Source organism: Martes martes, assembly GCF_963455335.1.
Source record: "Martes martes genome assembly, chromosome: 4".
NCBI classification, from domain to species: domain Eukaryota; kingdom Metazoa; phylum Chordata; class Mammalia; order Carnivora; family Mustelidae; genus Martes; species Martes martes.
Window position 1 is genome coordinate 161,370,561 of NC_137891.1, and position 18,976 is coordinate 161,389,536.

An 18,976-nucleotide genomic window follows, 5' to 3' on the forward strand; every position below is an offset into this window, starting at 1 on the left:
CTAGGTCCTTGCTTTCATGAAGCTTGTATACAGTGAGGAAAAGACGGATACCTAGCGTGTAAACATGTATTTGAGCAACGTAATTTTAGGTAGTTAATAAGAGCCTTGAAAACAAGAGAACAGGATGGTGTGTTAAAGAAGAACAGTCTTGGCAGGCTATTTCAGACCGCAGGGTAGTCTGGGAAGGCTTCTGTGAGGAGGACATCTATCTACAGAAAGAGTATTCTATAAAGGTGTTTCTTAAATTAATGCACCAACGAACCTATAAACTGCATGAGGCAGAGAGGAACTTCCTCTGCCTTGTCTACCATGGTATCCTCTAGTACTCATCTGGCACTGACATAGACTGAGCCCCAATTAACCATTTCTTTGAATGAACGAATCTGTAAATACGTGAATTTCTTCATTCCTTTACTCAAATCAGTGGTTTTCAATGGGAGTGTCTGTGTCCTTCTGGTAATTTCTGAATTCCTTTGTCACGATGATGAGGGTGGTTCCTGGCATTTATGGAAGAAGGGATGCTGTATATCTTGCAACACATGGAGACAGTCCCACGTAATGTAGACTTGTTCCACATACCACATGACTTTCAAATGATATCATAGAACCTCATGTAGGTGAAAAAAGTTTTTAACTGTTGTAGCCTACACTGACTCCTTTTTATGTAAAAAACAAAGTATTTTTAACTTATTTTTTATTTTTAAAATTTTTACTGAAGCGTAGTTGACATATAATATTGTATTAGTTTCAGGTGTACAAAATACCGGTTCAACAGTTAGGAAATGCTCACCACAGTAAGCGTAGTTACTCTCTGTCGCTGCACAAAGTTATGACAATATTCTTTTTTTAAAAAGATTTCATTTATTTATTTGTCAGAAAGAGAGAGAGCGCACAAGCTGGGGGAGCTGCAAGCAGAGGGAGAAGCCCGATGTGGGGCTCGATCCCAGTACCTTGGGATCATGACCTGAGCAGAAGGCAGACGTTTAACCAACTGAGCCACCCAGGCGCCCCGTTATTACAATATTCTTGACTGTTATTTCCTATGTTGTACTTTTCATCCCTGTAATTTATTTCACAACTGGAGGTTTGTACTTCTTAATCCTCTTCACTTATGTCATTTATCCTCTTCTCCTCCTCCCTTAACAGAAATATTTTTGCTCCCTTAAAAGTCAACTGAACTTCCAGGAAGGCCACTACCATGTAGTGGGGGATGGTTGTATTTTGTTCTTTGGAGGCTTTACCGACATTTAATCCCATCGCCCATGGATACTCCCGCAGAGGTAGCTGTCGGGGTCTGGGTAACTACCTCTGTGTCCTATTACTCTGAAAACTTCAGAATGTCCTCCGTATTTGGGCCCAAACATTTACATGCTGAACCACTTATTATATCATAACTATTTCATGTCATCTTTATTTTACAACAAGCAACACGTGGATTATAAACGTTGCGCCTGCGGGTGGGTTACAGGTGTTCTGTTCCCGGAGGGCCCGGCGGTGTGCGGTCTACCGGGCTGGAAGGCGGCCCCTGGGTCCCGAGGAGACCCCAGCGGAGCGGTCCTCCGCGCACCAGGGGTCGCTGTGGCGCCGCGCGGCCGCGCCGGGTCGCTCTCGCGTGGCCGCCCCGCCTCGGGCCCCCGGGCCGAGTGGGCGGGCACGACTGCGCCCAGGTCGCGAGGCGCCCTTCGACCAGCAGCGCCCGGGGCGGGCGGGTATAAATGGAGCGGTGGCTCCCCCGGCCGCCTCTCTCCGCCCCGGGTCGCCGCAGCCTCCGCCGCCTTCGGGCCTTAGCAGCCTGAAGGAAAAACAAGAAAAGATTAAAAAAAACCCGAAAATGCTTTAAAACCTAAAAAAAAAAAGAGAGAAAGAGAAAGAGAAAAGCGCATCCTCCTCGGAGAACCCGCGGGGAAGTCACTTCTGCACGCTTCCGGCCTGCCCGCGCCCGCCGCCGCACCTTGTCGTCCGTCGGTCCCGTGGTGAGCCGCCCGCCCGCGTCCACGCGCCTCCGCTCCGGCCGCCCCCGCGCCGCGTGGCAGCCCCGCGCCCGCCGCCCTCGCCCCCCGCGCGTCGGCCCCGGGCGCACCACGTGTCCGCGCTGCCCTTCGCTGGCCCGGCGTGGGAGGAGGCTGCGCGCCCGGCCCCCGGGGCTTGCCGAGTCGGCGCCGACCAAGATTTGGTTTCCCTCTTCCCCAGGCTGCTGTAATCTTAAACCGCCGGGAGCCCGAGGCCTATATTTATAGAGAAACGCGTGTCCCGGAGGCCGCCGTGGGCACCCTTCGGTTGCCTCTTGGAGAATTTTTATAATTTGGAGGGGAGTCCCCGTTTTAGTACGTTTTCCCCCCCCCCCTCTTTCGAAATTTGGAGCTTCAGACCAGGACAGCTGCAAAATTACAAACTCCCAGGGAGGGCCATATTGTTTTTGAGAGCCTTTTGTCTGCGGTTTTGCAGTCTCGAACGAGCTGTCCCCGAACTCCTCCTTCCGGTCCCCCGTCTCTCCGAGCCTGCTCCGGCGTCTGTTTAGCTTCGCTCTACCACCTGTGAGCCGCGGCGCGGGCCACGGCTCCGAGAGGAGCCCCTTTTGTCCTGTGTGGTCCCTATAAGAAGTTCTCCTGGCGGGGCTCGGGGTGGTGGGGGCTGGGGAGATGAACGCTGCGGCCAGCAGCTACCCCATGGCCTCCCTCTACGTGGGTGACCTGCACTCGGACGTCACCGAAGCCATGCTGTATGAAAAGTTCAGTCCTGCGGGGCCTGTGCTGTCCATCCGGGTCTGCCGCGACATGATCACCCGCCGCTCCCTGGGTTATGCCTACGTCAACTTCCAGCAGCCGGCTGACGGTGAGTAGACGCTTATATCCCCAGATTCGTGGCATCCTAGGGGGGACCCACGGAGTCTACCCGGTGCAGGGGTTGAGAATGAAGCTCCTGGCGTCAGGTGACCGGAGTTTCAGTCTTGCTTCCACTGCTTGCTAACTGGGTGACCTTGGGCATAATCAGTGGTGGCGGTGGGGCTGGAACCCGAGGAGACTGTACAATGGGATTTGGAGAAAGTCCCTGTCACTCCATGTATGTGGTCCTGCTTTAAGTGGGACCCTTGTCTGGTCACTGAGCCTGGGTTCATGCTCATCATGGGCCTGCCAAAAAGGCAGAACAATTGAAACACAATTCAATTGAAACACAATTCTTGTAGAAATTTTAGATTCTAAAGCTGTTGCTCCCATCCCTATCTTTACCCTGGACTGAGTCTTTGCTTTTGTACAGATAAGGGGTCTTTTAGGGCAAGTGGGAGGCGGTGGGAACAATTCTGTTGGTTTTACTGGAGCAGGGGCTCACGATGGTGCCCTGTGCACGACATGTGCCAGGCCAGCTCCTGGGTCCGTGGCTTTTGTCCTGGGGTGGAGGACTCCTCTACTCCCTGGACGAAGTCCTGGGTGGTGGAGAAGGGTATCCAGGTAGTCTGGGGAAACACTTAGGGGAAATTGAGTGGTCTGGTGGAGATGATGGCCTCACCTGTGAACAGAGCTTCATCCTTGTCAAAACCCTTCTCCTTCATCCCATCTGAAGAAAATGGGGACTCCTGAGAGGGAAAAGGAACTGCAGAAGGTTGGAGGCTCCGCTGGGAGTGCCAGCGCCGGGCCCTGCCAGCCCAGGCCCAGACCCTGGCCCTTGCTTGGAACAGTGGAGAGGTATGCTGCAGGCGTGGCCGGAGCGAGGCCAGAGGAAACCTAATCAGGGGCCGCACGTGACTTCAGATTAAAAGGGAACAACTGTAGAGACCATTACTGGGAGAAACAAGCCATTCTATGGCAAAGGATCTCTGCGTCCCTATTTTTGTCCACACTTTGTTCGCTGTCCGTGAAGCACAGAGAATGTCACTTGCCCAGGCTGCAGCTGAGACCAGAGAATCAGACTTGTTGAGAGATGAGAGGCGCTGCTACCCTTAACTCCCTGTGTGTGCTGAGCTGTGTCTGGCCAGAGGGCACAAAGGTGGCCAAGTGTGGCCTTTGGGGGCAAGTAGTGGGTACATTGGCTGTTGCCTGCCTCTTTGACACTTTCTGATCAAAAGTCCTGTCACTTGGTGATAGTAGCAGAAGCCACTGGTCAGTGAGTCTGCCAACACATGCCTCTGCAGGTCCTCTCCCTGCTATAAATAAGTGCAGCCAGATTTGTTAGGCTAAGCCGACTTGTCTTCTGCAGCGCTGTCTGGAAAGACACGGGGAGCTGTGTTGAAATGGCTCCTTCGCTGCTAATCATTGAGACCCTGGGGTCCCAGATAATCCTCACAAATGACCGCTTCTGTGCCTGGACTTTTCCTGAGTTGGACCTGCCCCAGTCTCCGCTTTCCATGACCTTCCCTCCCACACTCAACCAGCCCACCTGAGAAGGTGGGAAAGGTGGTTGGAGAGGAGTGAAAAGGAGATACTCCCTCTGCTGACTGGACAGTTGGGCTTGTGGGGGAGGGCAGAGTTAGGGAATTTTGTGTTCTGTCTTAAGTGAGGAGGTACCTCACTTAAGTGAGACAGGAGAATCCCCCTCTGACTCCCCCCTCAACCCCCTCGTGGAGGAGATTCTGGGGCGTTTCATTGCGTTAAGTCAGGAAAAGTGCTACCAGCTCTTGGATCCTGTTACTTCCAGTAAGAGAAGGGTTCCTCCTGACAGGTGATGGTACGTTTTAGTTTCTGGTCCTTTAAGTGGTCTCTAGTACACACATGGATTTGTTGCGAAGCTAGGGAAGTGTCCCAAGGCGCTGGATGGAGAACTTGGTTGAGCCGCAGGGCATTTGAACTTCTAGAATTCCAAAGAGCTCAGACTAAGACTTGAGAAGGCCTGGAAACCATAAAGTGCGGAGCCTGCTGCGCATTGCCTGCTTAGAAAGATGTGGCTTCATCCTTATCGTCCAGGTAATAAAAAGATTTTCCATGTGTGACCATTAGTATCTATCATTTTGAGGTTTTTGAATCAATTTCTGTTTTCAGAAATTGAAAATACAAGAAACTGGGCTGAATTCAGGGATAGCACATTCTCCGCAGTCAGTCACTCCTAGATTTTGTTCTGTCATTTGTCTTATAGATGGATTGTAGACAAAATGACAGCTAGTTGGTAATTTGATGTAATACCTTACTGAAAAATAATCAAAGTCTGGAATTAGTTTCTTAGTCAGTAGTTGCGTGACTTAGCCATCCCAGACATAAGTTTGCTCATTTTATGAAGTAGATAGTATCACCTGTCTCACCTGGGTCACCATGGGTGGTAGGCAGCTAAGTCTTTATAACTGATACCACTTAGTCAAATGTGCAGTATTATGATTTGATCTTGGGGCCAGAAGGCCATTTAGATGATCTTGCCTGACCCCCTTACCCAACAAGGGTACAGCCCAGAGGGCTGGAGACTTCTGCCAGGAAGCAGAGCGACTGACCAGAAGGCTGCCCTCAGGAGCAACACAGGCTAGAGGGATCGGATGCCCTTTTATTTTAATAGAGTTGCCTTTTGTCCGAGTGATTACCTGAAAAGTCCCAGAGTCATCTGTTCCTGGGATGGTGGCAGTCATCTACACGAGGTGACATTTTATTTCCTTGATTGAAATGTGTTTCTCTCTTCCAGCTGAGCGGGCCTTGGATACCATGAACTTTGATGTGATTAAGGGAAAGCCAATCCGTATCATGTGGTCTCAGAGGGATCCCTCTTTGAGAAAATCTGGTGTGGGAAACGTCTTCATCAAGAATCTGGACAAATCTATAGATAACAAGGCACTTTATGATACTTTTTCTGCTTTTGGAAACATTCTGTCTTGCAAGGTAAGCACTGATTAAATGACTTCAGAGTAATTACTGACTCACGAGAACAAGAGAAATACTGAAGGGGGAACAGCCTTGGAATTGGGCGACAGGATATGGTCATTTTCGAAATGCTAGAAATGGCTCTGCAGCCTACAAGTTCCCTGTAGGTAATCTTGTGCCACAACCCAGTGTGACCAGCAGGTGGTTTGTGTCTTTGTTTATTCTTTCTTCTGCCTAAAATATCCTTTCCATTTCCTACCTTTGGAGGGCATCAAAGGGTTTCTTCTTTTCGTGGGGGGGGGGTGGGGGTAGAGCAGGGGCTCGGGTCTCCAGGCAGCTGTACTTAGTCATTTCAGAAGCGTAAAATCATCCTCTTCCTTCTCTGCACCTGTTTGTGTGGAGAATTTTGTACAACTGGTGTGGTGGTGGTTTATGTGTCTGACTCTGCACTAGACTGAAATATCTATTGTGGGCTTGGAAACGGGTCACTTTTTCTGCAGCACGGGGCTTTTGCACCCAGTCTCAAGGTCTTTTAGTGAAATAAAACTCTTCGGAATAGAAGCAGCCTAATAGTGGCTGCCATTTGTAAATGGAACATCACTAAGGTGCCTGGTGGTATGCTTCATGTTAGGAAAACTTGACTGTTGTGCTGTAGTCTTCTGTCTTTGGACAGCGGCCTCTCAGATCCTGGGAACTCTGAGCACAAGACCACATGGTTCTCGGATCTTTGGGGGTGCCAGTGGTGCCACAGTGGTCTGCCTTGTCTCTGGCAGGTGGTGTGTGATGAGAACGGCTCTAAGGGTTATGCCTTTGTCCACTTCGAGACGCAAGAGGCTGCTGACAAGGCCATCGAGAAGATGAACGGCATGCTCCTCAATGACCGCAAAGTGTGAGTGTCCCAGTCCGGAGCAACAGCCATCGCATGAGCCAGCCGTGGCCCCACCTCGGTATTAACTGGCACACACAAGGCGGCTACTGGTTCTCTCGGCCCAAGTGTGGCCTGCTCCTACCTCTCCACTCCAGGGCTGGTGAGTCTCCCTGCCCGAGCCGTGGCAGCCCTTTTGACTCGCCAAGGTGGGCTTCCTGCCCAAGCCATGGCCTGCCTGCCGCCTCTCCCTTAAAAGCATCATCTGTCCGTGGGTTTTGTGAGCACCGGCAACTGGGGCTTGCTGGAAGGCAGCTCTGAGCCCTTTCTGAGCAGGGGTCTTGGCCAGCGGCAGAGTGGAGAGGGCCCTGGACTGACCAGGAGCTGTGTGCTAGCCATGTGACCTTGGCCTTCCTGTGACTCTGGTCTGTCCATGGGGTCATTTGTTAGGGGTTGATGCCAAATTGTCCCCAGATCTCCACTTGGCTAACTTATGACTCAGTGGCCTTCTCATACAAGGCTGGCTCCACAGTAATACTTAATTCGGTTATAATGAAAAATCTCATCTGATGGCAGAAGACACTGTTCATTATAGACCTTGTCGCTTTGGTGTGGTTATGCAGAATAGGGAGGTGGGGAGGTCTTAGCTAAGCCATGCAGGGTGAGAAGGAACAGTAAGTCTTGGCTATAGCAAACAAAAATCATCTCTGTTCTTTGTGGGGTGCCTTTTTATGTTGAGCAGACCAGGGGATGAATTTTCTTGATAATGTGTATGTGGCCAGTGGTATCACTAGAAAGAGATCGAAAGATTTTCAGTGTATGGATACATTCCCCCACTTGTGTCAACAACACGGGAATGAGTCCAGTGCAAAAGCAAAGGCTACCTCACAGTTCACTTTAGCAATCTCGCCCCTAGCGCTAACCCCTGTTAACAGTTTGGTTTGTATCCTTCCAGACCTTTTCTATGCATTTACATAGATGCACAGAAATGAACGTTTTAAAAACATGGTCATCAGGTTTCTTCACGAAGGCAGTGTGATGTGGTAGGAGTAGCCCTGGTCTGAGCCAGGAGTCCTGGGGCTGGTCCTTGCAGGACAGTCCCACCTCTCTCTTTCTGCTGGGAAGTCGGGGCATCTCTGAGCTTGCTGTCTTGGTGGTTGGTTGGGGACTCGTGTGTTTTATTTAACCTCTCCTGTCAGCCTTTAACCTGTGTTCCTTTGGGCCCCTGGAAATCATGATTTGTTCCTCCGGGTGTTCACTGTTTTCCATGGTCTCTTTTTAGGTTTGTGGGCAGATTCAAGTCTCGAAAAGAGCGGGAAGCTGAGCTTGGAGCCAAAGCCAAGGAGTTCACCAATGTTTATATCAAAAACTTCGGGGAAGAGGTGGATGATGAGAGTCTGAAAGAGTTGTTTAGCCAGTTTGGTAAGTTGGGCTACTTTGCCCCGCATGCCCCCTTCCACAGTCCGCCAGATGTAGAGCTCCTGTACCTTAGTTGCTTAAGAGATGATGGCGCCCCGGCCCAGAAGTTAACTACCTTGCTTGACAGGGTCACAGAGTAGATAGGAGTAGACTCTTGGCTTCATCCTTCCTCGTCCCAGCCCCAGGGCCATCTCAGTAGCTTGGCCAGAAGTAGAAGGCTAGGCCTGGGGCCTCTTTCTAGAGCTCATCTGGCTTCAGTGAGAGTTGGCTTCATTTGGGCTCCTAGAGAAGCCGCCTCTCCTTGAGCTGTAATAGAGATGGTGTTACTAATAGTTCTGTCCTTTGGTAATAGGTAAGACTCTAAGTGTCAAGGTGATGAGAGATCCCAGTGGGAAATCCAAAGGCTTTGGCTTTGTGAGTTACGAAAAACACGAGGATGCCAATAAGGTGAGAGTCCTATGAGGGTCGGGGAAACATTTGCAGAAGTAGCCCCCGATTATGGGCAGGACCTGGCTGGCACATAGTGGAGTGGGGCTGCCATTGCCCGAGTGTCATAGTGATGTAGTTACTGGCCTGAGGGGACTTCATGTGGTAACCCATCATTTACCTGTTCTCAGAGCACTTGGCACCTACCTGTCACCTCAGTGTTTACCCCTGTAGGTTGAAGGGATAGGATGGGTATTTGCTCCCCTTCCTACTGAGGGGATTCGGGCCCTAGGAGTGGTGGAGTTGCTGACAGTAGCGGCTGCTTGTGGGGAAAGCGTGATGCTGGGCACTCAGCATGCACCACTCTCTTCCCACAAGAACGTGAGAGACTCCTCGACACCCGGATTAGTAGCCTCGGCTCGTGTCTGCCATGCTTGTATTTATAAAACTACCATTTTTTTCTGTATCATCTGGACCAACAACCCATTTAAGTAGTAACACCATTTTACTCATGAGGAAGTTTGGATTTGCTTAGCTGCCTTCAGATGGAACGAGATTAGTTCTTAACTCCTATAGGAAAGATTTCCTTCTCCCAATATTTGGTGGGACTTTCAGGCCTCCAGAGCAAGGCCCCTGCCTCTGCATTTTGATTTAAGACCCGTTTCCTCTTCAGGCCGTGGAAGAGATGAATGGAAAAGAAATCAGTGGGAAAGTGATTTTTGTAGGCCGTGCACAGAAGAAAGTGGAACGGCAGGCCGAGTTAAAGCGGAAATTTGAGCAGCTAAAACAAGAGAGAATTAGTCGGTATCAGGTGAGAGGTGGTCTTAGCACAGCCTCCTATCCAGGGTTTTACTGTGCAACTGGCAAGAGCATCCTTAGGTTGAGCAGGCTTTCTCTTTGGGGACTGGGAATCTGCCTCTTCCTTTCCTTTCTCCCAAGATCCTCAGGTGTATAAGGAAATACCTACCAGAAACAGTGGTGATTCTAGAACAGGGCGGAAGATTGATTTATTCATTTAGGGACTCATTCCAGAAGCCTCAGTCTGTTCTTACTTGTATGGGTTCTTTGTACTTAAATGCTCACCCTTTGAGTGGGGGCAGGAGCCCCACTGGTGCCAGCGGCCAGCCAGAGCGGCTGTGCAGAAAGCCAGGCCCATACTGGGGGTCCCGTCAGAGTCCTCGGCGGGAATCTCAATCCTGAGCCTGCATCAGGATACCCCTGCAGGGCTTGTGAAAACATGGCTTTCAGAACCCCAGAATTTTTGATTCAGTGGATTGGGGTTTGGGCCCAAGAATTTGCATTTCTAGGAAGTACCCAAGAAGGGGGTGTAGGACCAAATTTTGAGAACCAGTGTCTTAGGGGATCTGTGGGGTACAGATGTGCATTAACAGTGATCCTTCTGCTTCAGGGGGTGAATCTCTACATTAAGAACTTGGATGATACCATTGATGATGAGAAGTTAAGGAAAGAGTTTTCTCCTTTTGGATCAATCACCAGTGCTAAGGTATTTTATATTGAGATTTGGGATCGAAAGTAGAGATTGCAGTTTTTTAGAGGTTTATTGGCATTTGTTTCATTGAAGGAGTGGACTCTAACTTGTGTTCATTTCTGAGAATAGATATGCTAATCTAGCCAGTCCCTCCTGGCGTTCAGTTTCACGTCTGAGTATATGCTCTGGAGAAGGCATTTCGTTACGTATACGTGGCACAGCCTCCCAGACACTGAGCTGTGGAGGTCATCTGAGCAGTCCCCCATCTTGACCCCCAAGCACCTGAATCTTTCCCATTCTTTGCTGCTCTGTGCTGGTGTGGGGACAGATGGTGCGACAGTATGAGCAGAGGAAATCCAGACAGGTTGTTTTCCATTTGTCTTGGGGCCTGTCTCTACGACTCTGCCACACTTCATCCTTGAACAAGTGTATTTTGAGGACTTGGGAACTGGGGTTGGGACTTATGACCTGGCCGTACAAAGCTAAAGGTGGAGGACGGGAGTGGAAAGGTGGCTCTTTCACGGTTTGCAGTGTGCATCGTTTCCTTGGTTTTCTTTGATTATCCTGTCAGCTGATGCAGCAGGGCGAGTGCATGTGAATTCCCTCCTAAAGATGAGGATGCGGAGTCCGGGGACAGGAGAACGTGGGTTATGTGAGGGTGGTGTGCACGGCCTTGGTCTGCGGGGGGCGCGTTATGGGCAATGATGGCGTGTGAGAGTTTGGAGTCATAGCCTGATGCAGACACTGATGCTCCGCGGAGGTGCAGTACATGTCAGAGTCCTCTTGGGGATGAGAACAGAGGCTGAGTGGGCTGGGAAAGATGTGGTGACTTGGCCCTTAGCTTTAAGTCCCACACAACCTGGGAGCGTCATCAGAGGAACGTCAGTTGTCCACAGGGAGTTGATCAGGGCCCACCCCGTCAGGGTTCCTTGTTGCCGTGCCCCTTCCCCTCTCATCACCTCCTTGACTGGCCTTCATCAGTGTGAGGTATTGTGGTCTCTCCTTGCTTATCAGCACAGCTTGAGTTGGCATTTGTAGGAAGAGAATAAAAGAACCATGTCTTGGCAAGTTTCACAGGCACCATTTTCAAGATCAGGGTGTCATGTTTTCAGACACTGCCCTGGTCCATCTCTTTGATGGGGTCCATTGAGTTGGTACACATCCTTATTTTCATGTCCTCCACATCCAGAGGGCTGTCCAGGAGCAAGCTAAGACACAAAATGGTGCTGAGCACACATTGACCTGTTGCTATCAGTGTTTCTGAGGATGTAGGCCAGGGGTAAACTGTAAGTGACCTATTCAGGTGAGGAGAAGAACCATTTGTGAATGACTGGCTATATGTGGGGAAAGACGGCCTGAACCAGTGGACCTTGGCTTGGTGGCATTTGGCCGTAGGGGTCTGGTGGGCATTGAGCTTAAGAGAGGGTAAGCGTTTCACATAGCTTAAGGGCACCTAGCCTAGGTGGCTCAGTCAGTTAAAAATCTGATTCTTGATTTCAGCTCAGGTCATGATCGCAGGGTCCTGAGATTAAGCCCCGCGTCTGGGCTCTGCTGAGTGTGGAGCCTGCTTTTAACCTTCTATCCCTCTGGGACGCCTGGGTGGCTCAGTCATTTAAGCATCTGCCTTCGGCTTGTGATGATCCCAGGGTGCTGGGATCAAGCCCCAATTAGGCTCCCTGCTCAGCAGGGAGCCTGCTGCTCTTCTGCTTGTGCGCACTCTCTCCCTCCCTCCATCCTCTCCCTCTGCCCACCCCCCACTCCTGCTCCCATGTACGTACGCATGCATGTGCGTGTGCGCACGCGCGCGCGCGCTCTCTCTCTCTCTCTCAAAAATATACATAAATAAATAAACAAGATCTTTGGGGTGGGGGGTGCCTGGGTGGCTCAGTTGGTTGAGCATGTCTTTGGCTCAGGTCATGATCCTGGGGTCCAGGCATCAGGCCCCTTGTCAGGCTCTCTGCTCATTGGGGATCCTGCTTCTCCCTCTGCCGCTCCCCCATTTGTGCTCTATCTCAAATAAATAAAAATCTTTAAAAAAAAAAAATCGCACAGCTTAGAAATTGCTGAACTGGGACTAGAATCCAGCTGTCTTTTCTAGCTGGTCATCTTTCTGCTGTTAATTCCTATTGAATTAATGGTGGCAGTCATTGGTTTTGTAACTCCTGTGTGTATGTGGTATTTCAAAAGCATATCCTTACCTTGCTAAGAGATGATCAAAGTTTCGTTCACCAAGGTCTTGGGCAGATGAGTTCTACAAGTAAATAACTTCACTGTCCAGATCTCTAGTGGGTACCCAAAGGTAGCTACTGCACTTCTAGGTGTCAAGAAACATCTTTGGGTTCCTGCTTTAACCATTAGCCATATCATAGTGTTTAGAAAATTAGGATCACCTAGGGATCTAACAAAGAAAATGCCTAGGTCCTGTCCTTAGAGGCTGTGACTTAATTGGTCCAGGATACATCCCGTGACAGGGCTAGAACTCTTCTCCTAGACTTGGGAACTCTTGCAGTAGAAACCAGGTTTTTTGGCTCTTAATAGCTGTCCCCCAACATAGAACACCTTTTCCTTAAGTAGCTGGTCCCTTTGTAGGTAATGTTGGAGGATGGGAGAAGCAAAGGGTTTGGCTTTGTCTGCTTCTCATCTCCTGAAGAGGCGACCAAAGCCGTCACTGAGATGAATGGACGCATCGTGGGCTCCAAGCCACTATATGTCGCTCTGGCCCAGAGGAAGGAAGAGAGAAAGGCTCACCTGACCAACCAGTACATGCAGCGGGTGGCTGGAATGCGAGCGCTCCCGGCCAACGCCATCTTAAATCAGTTCCAGCCTGCAGCTGGTGGTTACTTTGTTCCGGCGGTTCCACAGGTGGGTCTGCTGGTGTTCATGGATCTTTGGAACCTGCTCCCGATGGCTGTTCCGTAGCCGGTGGTGGTTGGGGAGAGGGGTTTTGGATATTGGAGTTCAGATGGTCAGCGTGAAATGAAAATGAATGAAAGTGAATTCATTCTCTCTCTCGCAGTAGTTAGAATGAAAGAATCCCCATTAACTGGCCTTTGAATACTCCAAAAACTTCTTGAATAATTAGCCTCGGGCCTGGAAGTGAGAGGAGATGAGACTTTTCTCTCATGTGGATTCAAGTCCTTCAAGTAAAAGGGCCTGGGTGCTCTTTCTTGCAGGCTCAGGGAAGACCTCCGTACTATACACCTAACCAGTTAGCACAGATGAGGCCTAATCCCCGCTGGCAGCAAGGTGGGAGACCTCAAGGTAGGTGGTGGGGAACGGTGATTTGATCACCCAGGATATGCCTCCCTGCCTTGCCCCCTCTGAGGCGCAGCCTGGGTTCTGGTCTACATGCTTCATCAGCGATGCACAACTTTTATCTTCACCAGGCTTCCAAGGAATGCCAAGTGCTATCCGCCAGTCTGGGCCTCGTCCCGCTCTTCGCCATCTGGCTCCAACTGGTAATGCTCCGGCCTCTCGCGGCCTCCCTACTACCGCTCAGAGAGTCGGTGAGCAAACTGGCCTTGAGAAGTGTGGCCTGGGGAGGAGGGAGTCAGGTGACTAGGCTCTGCCCAGGGTTGGTCAGTTTGTTGGGCCCACGTTCCAGTTCTGGTTCTGTAATCTTAGCTGTGCGCTCTGGTTGGTACATGAGGAGCAGAGAAACAATGGGAGTTCTAGGAGTGTCGGTGACTTCAAGAATGCTGCTCATTGGTGACTCATGTGAGAGAGGTTAATTATAGAAGCTTGTTAGCTGGATGACTACAGAGGCAGCCTATTCTTTTGGGTGGGGTTGGGAGATTGAAGGAGACTGTTCTTTACAGACTGTCCCGCATTCCAAGAAGTGGAGAGAGTTGTGTGTTCTCTGTTGGCTGCTCCATGAAAGTAGCAGTCGTGGTCCCGTGTGCGATGTGTTGTGTGAACAGGCTTTGGAATGGCTCCTTCCGTGGGACGTGGCCAGTTGGACACCTGCTGCCGACACTGATGTGCATTTGCTGGTCTGTTGTAGGGTCTGAGTGCCCGGACCGCTTGGCTATGGACTTTGGTGGGGCTGGCGCCGCCCAGCAAGGGCTGACTGACAGCTGCCAGTCTGGAGGTGGTATTGGATGCACACAGAAGGGGGAAAGATGGGATTTGACGGGTCTTTGCCCAGACTGACGGGCTTTAATCTTGCTTGTTCTTTTCCTAAGGTGTTCCCACAGCTGTGCAGACCTTAGCACCTCGTGCTGCCGTCGCTGCTGCTGCTCCTCGGGCTGTCGCACCTTACAAATACGCCTCCAGCGTCCGCAGCCCTCACCCCGCAATCCAGCCTCTGCAGGTGAGGCCTGCCAAACCGCATGTTTGCGCTTGATTGACAAGGTGCCTGGCTTTGATGCCTCCCACAGGTACTCAGTGCCCGCTCCGTGTCAGGGTGCCGTGTTTCCTGTGGTGACACTGCCTGTCAGGGGCTCTCTGTCCTGGGAGAGAAGGGGCTGGGAAGTATTCCTCCCCACAGTAGTCTACTCAGAAATGCCCCAGCAGAAAGAGCTGGTGTTTCTGCCCTCCTCTTTACAACGTGTGTGTGCTCGCTTAGCTCTCTGAGCTGCTCATGTCCGCTGGCTGAGTTGATCCTTTGCTGTTCTGGAAAACTGGGATGTGAAGGCAGGAAAGAGCTTCATCTGACAGAAGAGAAGTTCAGCTTTAGAGATCTTAAGTTGGGGTGGGGGACTGGACCCAGAGCTCAGGAGTAACCGGCGTAAAGGAGCCACAGTCTGCCTTGTGGCCCCTAAGTGACTTGCTCGTGCTTCCTGCTGTCTAAATGCAGATGCCTCAGAGCCTCGCTTCAGTAAAATAGTCTTTACCTTCAGAGCCTTATTTTCAGGCCTGTGACTGGCATTGACAATGCATGTTGACAGTCCTGGGACATTTGATAAAATAAAAACATTTGGTATGATAAAGTGATGTGGGATGTAGTTATAAATGGAATCATTTGACGGCCTGAGCCTTGTAGGTTTATTTTCTTATTCCCTTCCTGTCCCTTTTAATAGCACACGGTTTTTATTGTAGTTGGTTTTGTGTTCAAGCTTATAACTCTGTTGCTCCTATAACTGTCTCATCCCCAAGGCCTGCTGTTAGTTTCTTGGCAGCAAGGACCGCCACCTCCATCTCTGTCACATAGTAGGCTTTCAGACTGAGTGCTCAGGCTCAGGACCATCAGGCTTGTTGCTAACCTGCTGCCTCTCCTGGTTCCCAGGCACCACAGCCTGCGGTCCACGTGCAGGGCCAGGAGCCCCTGACCGCCTCCATGCTGGCCGCAGCGCCCCCCCAAGAGCAAAAGCAGATGCTGGGTGAGTGATCCATGTGTTTACGGAAGAGGGGGCCGGAGCGTGGCACTGACCCGAACGCCAGTGTCCGTTCACTGGGAGTCAGCCTGGGCTTTAATTAGATCTCTTTCCCCAGGAGAACGTTTGTTCCCACTCATCCAAACCATGCATTCAAACCTGGCTGGGAAAATCACGGGCATGCTGCTGGAGATTGACAACTCTGAGCTGCTGCACATGCTGGAGTCCCCCGAGTCGCTCCGCTCCAAGGTGAGCCGGTCCCCACGCCCTGCGGCGGCGCTTGGGTCTGCCGTCTCCTGACCCTCTCCTCGCGCCTTGCCTGTGACTTGAGAGCTGCTGTTGGGGGGTGGAATTAGGAAGAGCAGGCCGCACTGGGAGACACTGCTGCCAGGCCTGCGCGCCAGGGAGGGGCCGAGGGCCTCTCCGCAGATGTCACTAACTGCCTGGAGATTCCTCACAGGTGGATGAAGCCGTGGCGGTTCTACAGGCTCATCATGCCAAGAAAGAAGCTGCCCAGAAGGTGGGCGCTGTTGCTGCTGCTACCTCTTAGACAAGGAGAAACCGTATGTTGGGCTGTTTTTGTTTTCTGCAATGGCTTTACTTACAAATATTTTCCTAAAAGATTCAGGGCAGCATAGAGAGCCCCTGTAACCCGGTAACCTGGGCAGGCTGTCACCTGGATTCTCTGTCATCTGGAAGAGTTAATTTGGAAAAGAGAGAACAGGTTATAAACTGTAAGGAGCAAATAACAGTTTTCTTTATGAGGTGCCTCTGGTTAGCTCTTTCTTAAGAATGACCTTTTTGGTTTAGAATAACGACAGATACACAAGGTTTTGTCATAATTAGATCCTGCAGCCTCATTTCTATGAACACATCTCCCTGGTTTGCCTTGAGGTCGGGGAGGGCAGCTGTGTGTGCAGCCACTGCGTGGCTGCGGGAGCACAAGGGGCACGGGCCCTGGTGTCTGTGTGGGAGAGACAGACACTCCTGCCTCCAGTTACAGGGTGTGTTCTTGTCCATTCTGACCCTGGTGGCTGTGGCCCCTGTCCACAGGGGCGGGGATAAGAGGCTTAGCTGGGAACTCTGACAAGGACTAGCAGGTTCCTCCTGATGGAGGAAGGAGGCAACCAGATAAACCAGAGTCAGAGACAAGGGAAAAGACACATGGTAAGGACCTGGACTCTTCATTTGGTATCTAAGTGAGAGAGCAGTAGCTTTGAGTACAGGGTGGCCTGGAAGGGTGTGGGGCTTTACAGTACCTAGCTAGCCTCAGAGCAGGGGGTTCTCAGCCAGGAGTGCCCCCTCAGAGGACATTTGCCAATGGGGACCTATTTTGGTTGTCACAACTGGAGAGGTGTTACTGGCATCCCATGGGCAGAGGCTAGGGGTACTGCTCAATGTCCACAGCGCACAGGACAGCCCCAGCAAAACTGCCCCATCCTAGTGTCAAGAAGCACTGCTCTTGGCAGAACCTTTTTATAAGCCAGAGATTTCAGTGCAACTCTGGTTTTTCTGATCATGCATTTAATTTGTGTTGGTGCTTTGCTTTTCAGGATTCAAAAGCCAAATAACCCCTCCTGGAATTCAGCTCAAGGTTTGAAGATTTCTAGCGTGTCCTATGGACCTCAACACCAAGAACCACAAATTGGGAAATTTAATAGGTCATTTTGTATCAAAAGGTCAATTATGAAGCACCTAGAATTTTTCAATTAAAAGAATATATTCTCTGGGTTCTGCTGTGGCCCAGACAGTGTTAACTTTTTTTTTTCTATTGTGGGTTTTGATTTTTTCCCCCAAGAAATTGGTTTTATTTGATGTACCCAAGTCTTAAGTTTCTCAATAAAGAAAAAAATCTCCATAAAACTGCTTGTTGTGTTTTACTCTGACCAGTTTTAGTCTTTTAAACCCAGTTTTCACTTGGAAGTAATTTTAGGACGTATTTAGAGTCTAATGAATTTCTGTATAGGGTATCCTTTCCTAATGGCTATAAACAGCAGGGTACACAGAACTGTCTGATTGCATAATGGACCCCCACTTAACTTAAGTAGAAGTCTGGGGCGCCTGGGTGGCTCAGTGGGTTAAAGCCTCTGCCTTCAGCTCAGGTCATGATCCCAGGGTCCTGGGATTGAGCCCCACATCGGGCGCTCTCCTCCGTGGGGAGCCTGTTTCTTCCTCTCTCTCTGCCTGCCTCTCTGCCTACTTGTGATCTCTCTCTGTCAAATAAATAAATAAAATCTTAAAAAAAAAAAACAAGTAGAAGTCTGACCATAGTAGACCTTGGGTCTGACAGGAGAACTGGGTTCAGGGTGGGGTTGGCTTATGTCCAAAGGATGTATGGTGAGATAGGCAGAACCCAGGCCCTCCCTCCTTGGTTGTGTTAGCTGGCGTTTGTGGGTCCCTCTCTTCTGTAGTCAGTTGATTATGCAACTAAAGTTTCCTCTGGCCACGGGCCTAGGTCTGAGTGGCAACAGTAAACAAATGCTAGAGTCCAAAGCACTTTGTGGTGCCTTTACTCCTTACCTGGCCAAGGCCAACCAGTCTACTTGCCCTCCCTGTCCTCTAGGAACACTTCCTACCTTCCTTGAAATGTGACAGGCTGTCCTTACTCCAGACCTTACCCAGGGGGTCATTTTCCTTGGAATATTCTTCCCTCAGCAGGCTCCCCATTTTCTTTAAGGTCTGGTCTCACGTAACTAAAGGCCTGATTTACTTAATACTTATAGCAAAGGAAACAACTGGGACAACCTACTGAATGGGAGAATTTTGTAGACCTCCAATAAAGGGTTAGGATCCAAAATACATAAAGAACTACAACTCAGGGCACCTGGCTAGCTCAGTTGGTAGAGCACGCAAATCTTAGTCTCAGAGTTGTGGGTTTGAGCCCCATGTTGGGCATAGAGCCTACTCAAAAAAGGCGGGCGGGGAAAGAAACACCAAATAATCCAATTAAAACATGACAGCAGACGTGAACAGATGTTTCCCCAAGGACAGATGGCCAATAGACATGGAAAGATGCTCACCACTCGTCAGGGAAGTGCAAATCAAAACAATGAAGTACACCTCACACCTGTCAGAATGGCTGAAATCATAAGAAACACGTCGAGGACCTGGAAAAATAGGAACCCTTGTGCACTGGGAGTGGTAATGCCATCTGGTGCAGCCACTCTGGAAAACAGTATGGAGGTTCCTAAAAAAAAAAAAAAAAATTACCCATCCACTAATAACACCATTGGGTATTTACCTAAAGAATATGAAAATACTGGGGCACCTGGGTGGCTCATTCAGTTAAGGATCTACCTTTGGCTCAAGTCATGCTCCCAGAATCCCAGGATCGAGCCTGCTCTGTTGGGCTCCCTGCTTGGCTGGGGGTCTGCTCTCTCTCCCTCTGCTCCTCCCCCTGATAGCTCCCTCTTTCTTATTCTGAAATGGGCAAATAAAATCTTAAAAAAACACAAAAATGCTAATTCAAAGGGATACATGCATCCCTATGTTTATTGCGGAATTACTTAACAATAGCCAAACTATGGAAGCGGCCCAAGTGCCCGCTGATAGACGAACGCATAAAAAGAATGTGTGTGGGGTGTGTGTGTGTGTGTGTGTGTGTGTGTGTGTGTACGTGTACACACATACGTACACTGGAAAATTATTCTGCCATAAAAGAGAATGAAATCTTGCCATTTGCAACAACATG

At 50.2% G+C, this 18,976-nt stretch overlaps 1 protein-coding gene across 13 annotated transcripts; it reads left to right on the forward strand.

Annotated features, from left to right (window-relative positions):
* Positions 1-1,665: 1,665 nt before the first annotated feature.
* PABPC4 (poly(A) binding protein cytoplasmic 4) lies at positions 1,666-17,148 on the forward strand. 13 transcript variants are annotated; one of them, XM_080801007.1, is made up of 17 exons: positions 1,699-1,973; positions 2,191-2,832; positions 5,596-5,789; positions 6,545-6,660; positions 7,919-8,058; positions 8,408-8,502; positions 9,155-9,292; positions 9,890-9,985; positions 12,560-12,832; positions 13,144-13,231; positions 13,357-13,476; positions 13,974-14,060; positions 14,155-14,282; positions 15,198-15,291; positions 15,404-15,534; positions 15,746-15,848; positions 16,839-17,148. In XM_080801007.1, the coding sequence occupies exons 2-16, from the start codon at positions 2,640-2,642 to the stop codon at positions 15,833-15,835; spliced, it is 1,983 nt and encodes a 660-aa protein (XP_080657133.1). In that variant the 5' UTR covers positions 1,699-1,973; positions 2,191-2,639; the 3' UTR covers positions 15,836-15,848; positions 16,839-17,148. The 13 variants fall into 13 exon arrangements, with proteins under 13 accessions (XP_080657128.1, XP_080657135.1, XP_080657140.1 ...); XM_080801002.1 differs by having other exon boundaries at positions 1,666-2,832; XM_080801009.1 differs by having other exon boundaries at positions 1,671-2,832; positions 13,144-13,216.
* The last annotated feature ends 1,828 nt before the right edge of the window (positions 17,149-18,976 follow it).

Excerpts from the sequence above, each read along its gene's own strand:
- PABPC4 (XM_080801002.1), top strand. The coding sequence starts at position 2,640 with ATGAACGCTGCGGCCAGCAGCTACCCCATGGCCTCCCTCTACGTGGGT. Across the intron at positions 2,833-5,595 it reads CTTCCAGCAGCCGGCTGACG|CTGAGCGGGCCTTGGATACC; the intron begins GTGAGTAGACGC and ends TCTCTCTTCCAG. Across the intron at positions 15,292-15,403 it reads AGAGCAAAAGCAGATGCTGG|GAGAACGTTTGTTCCCACTC; the intron begins GTGAGTGATCCA and ends CTCTTTCCCCAG.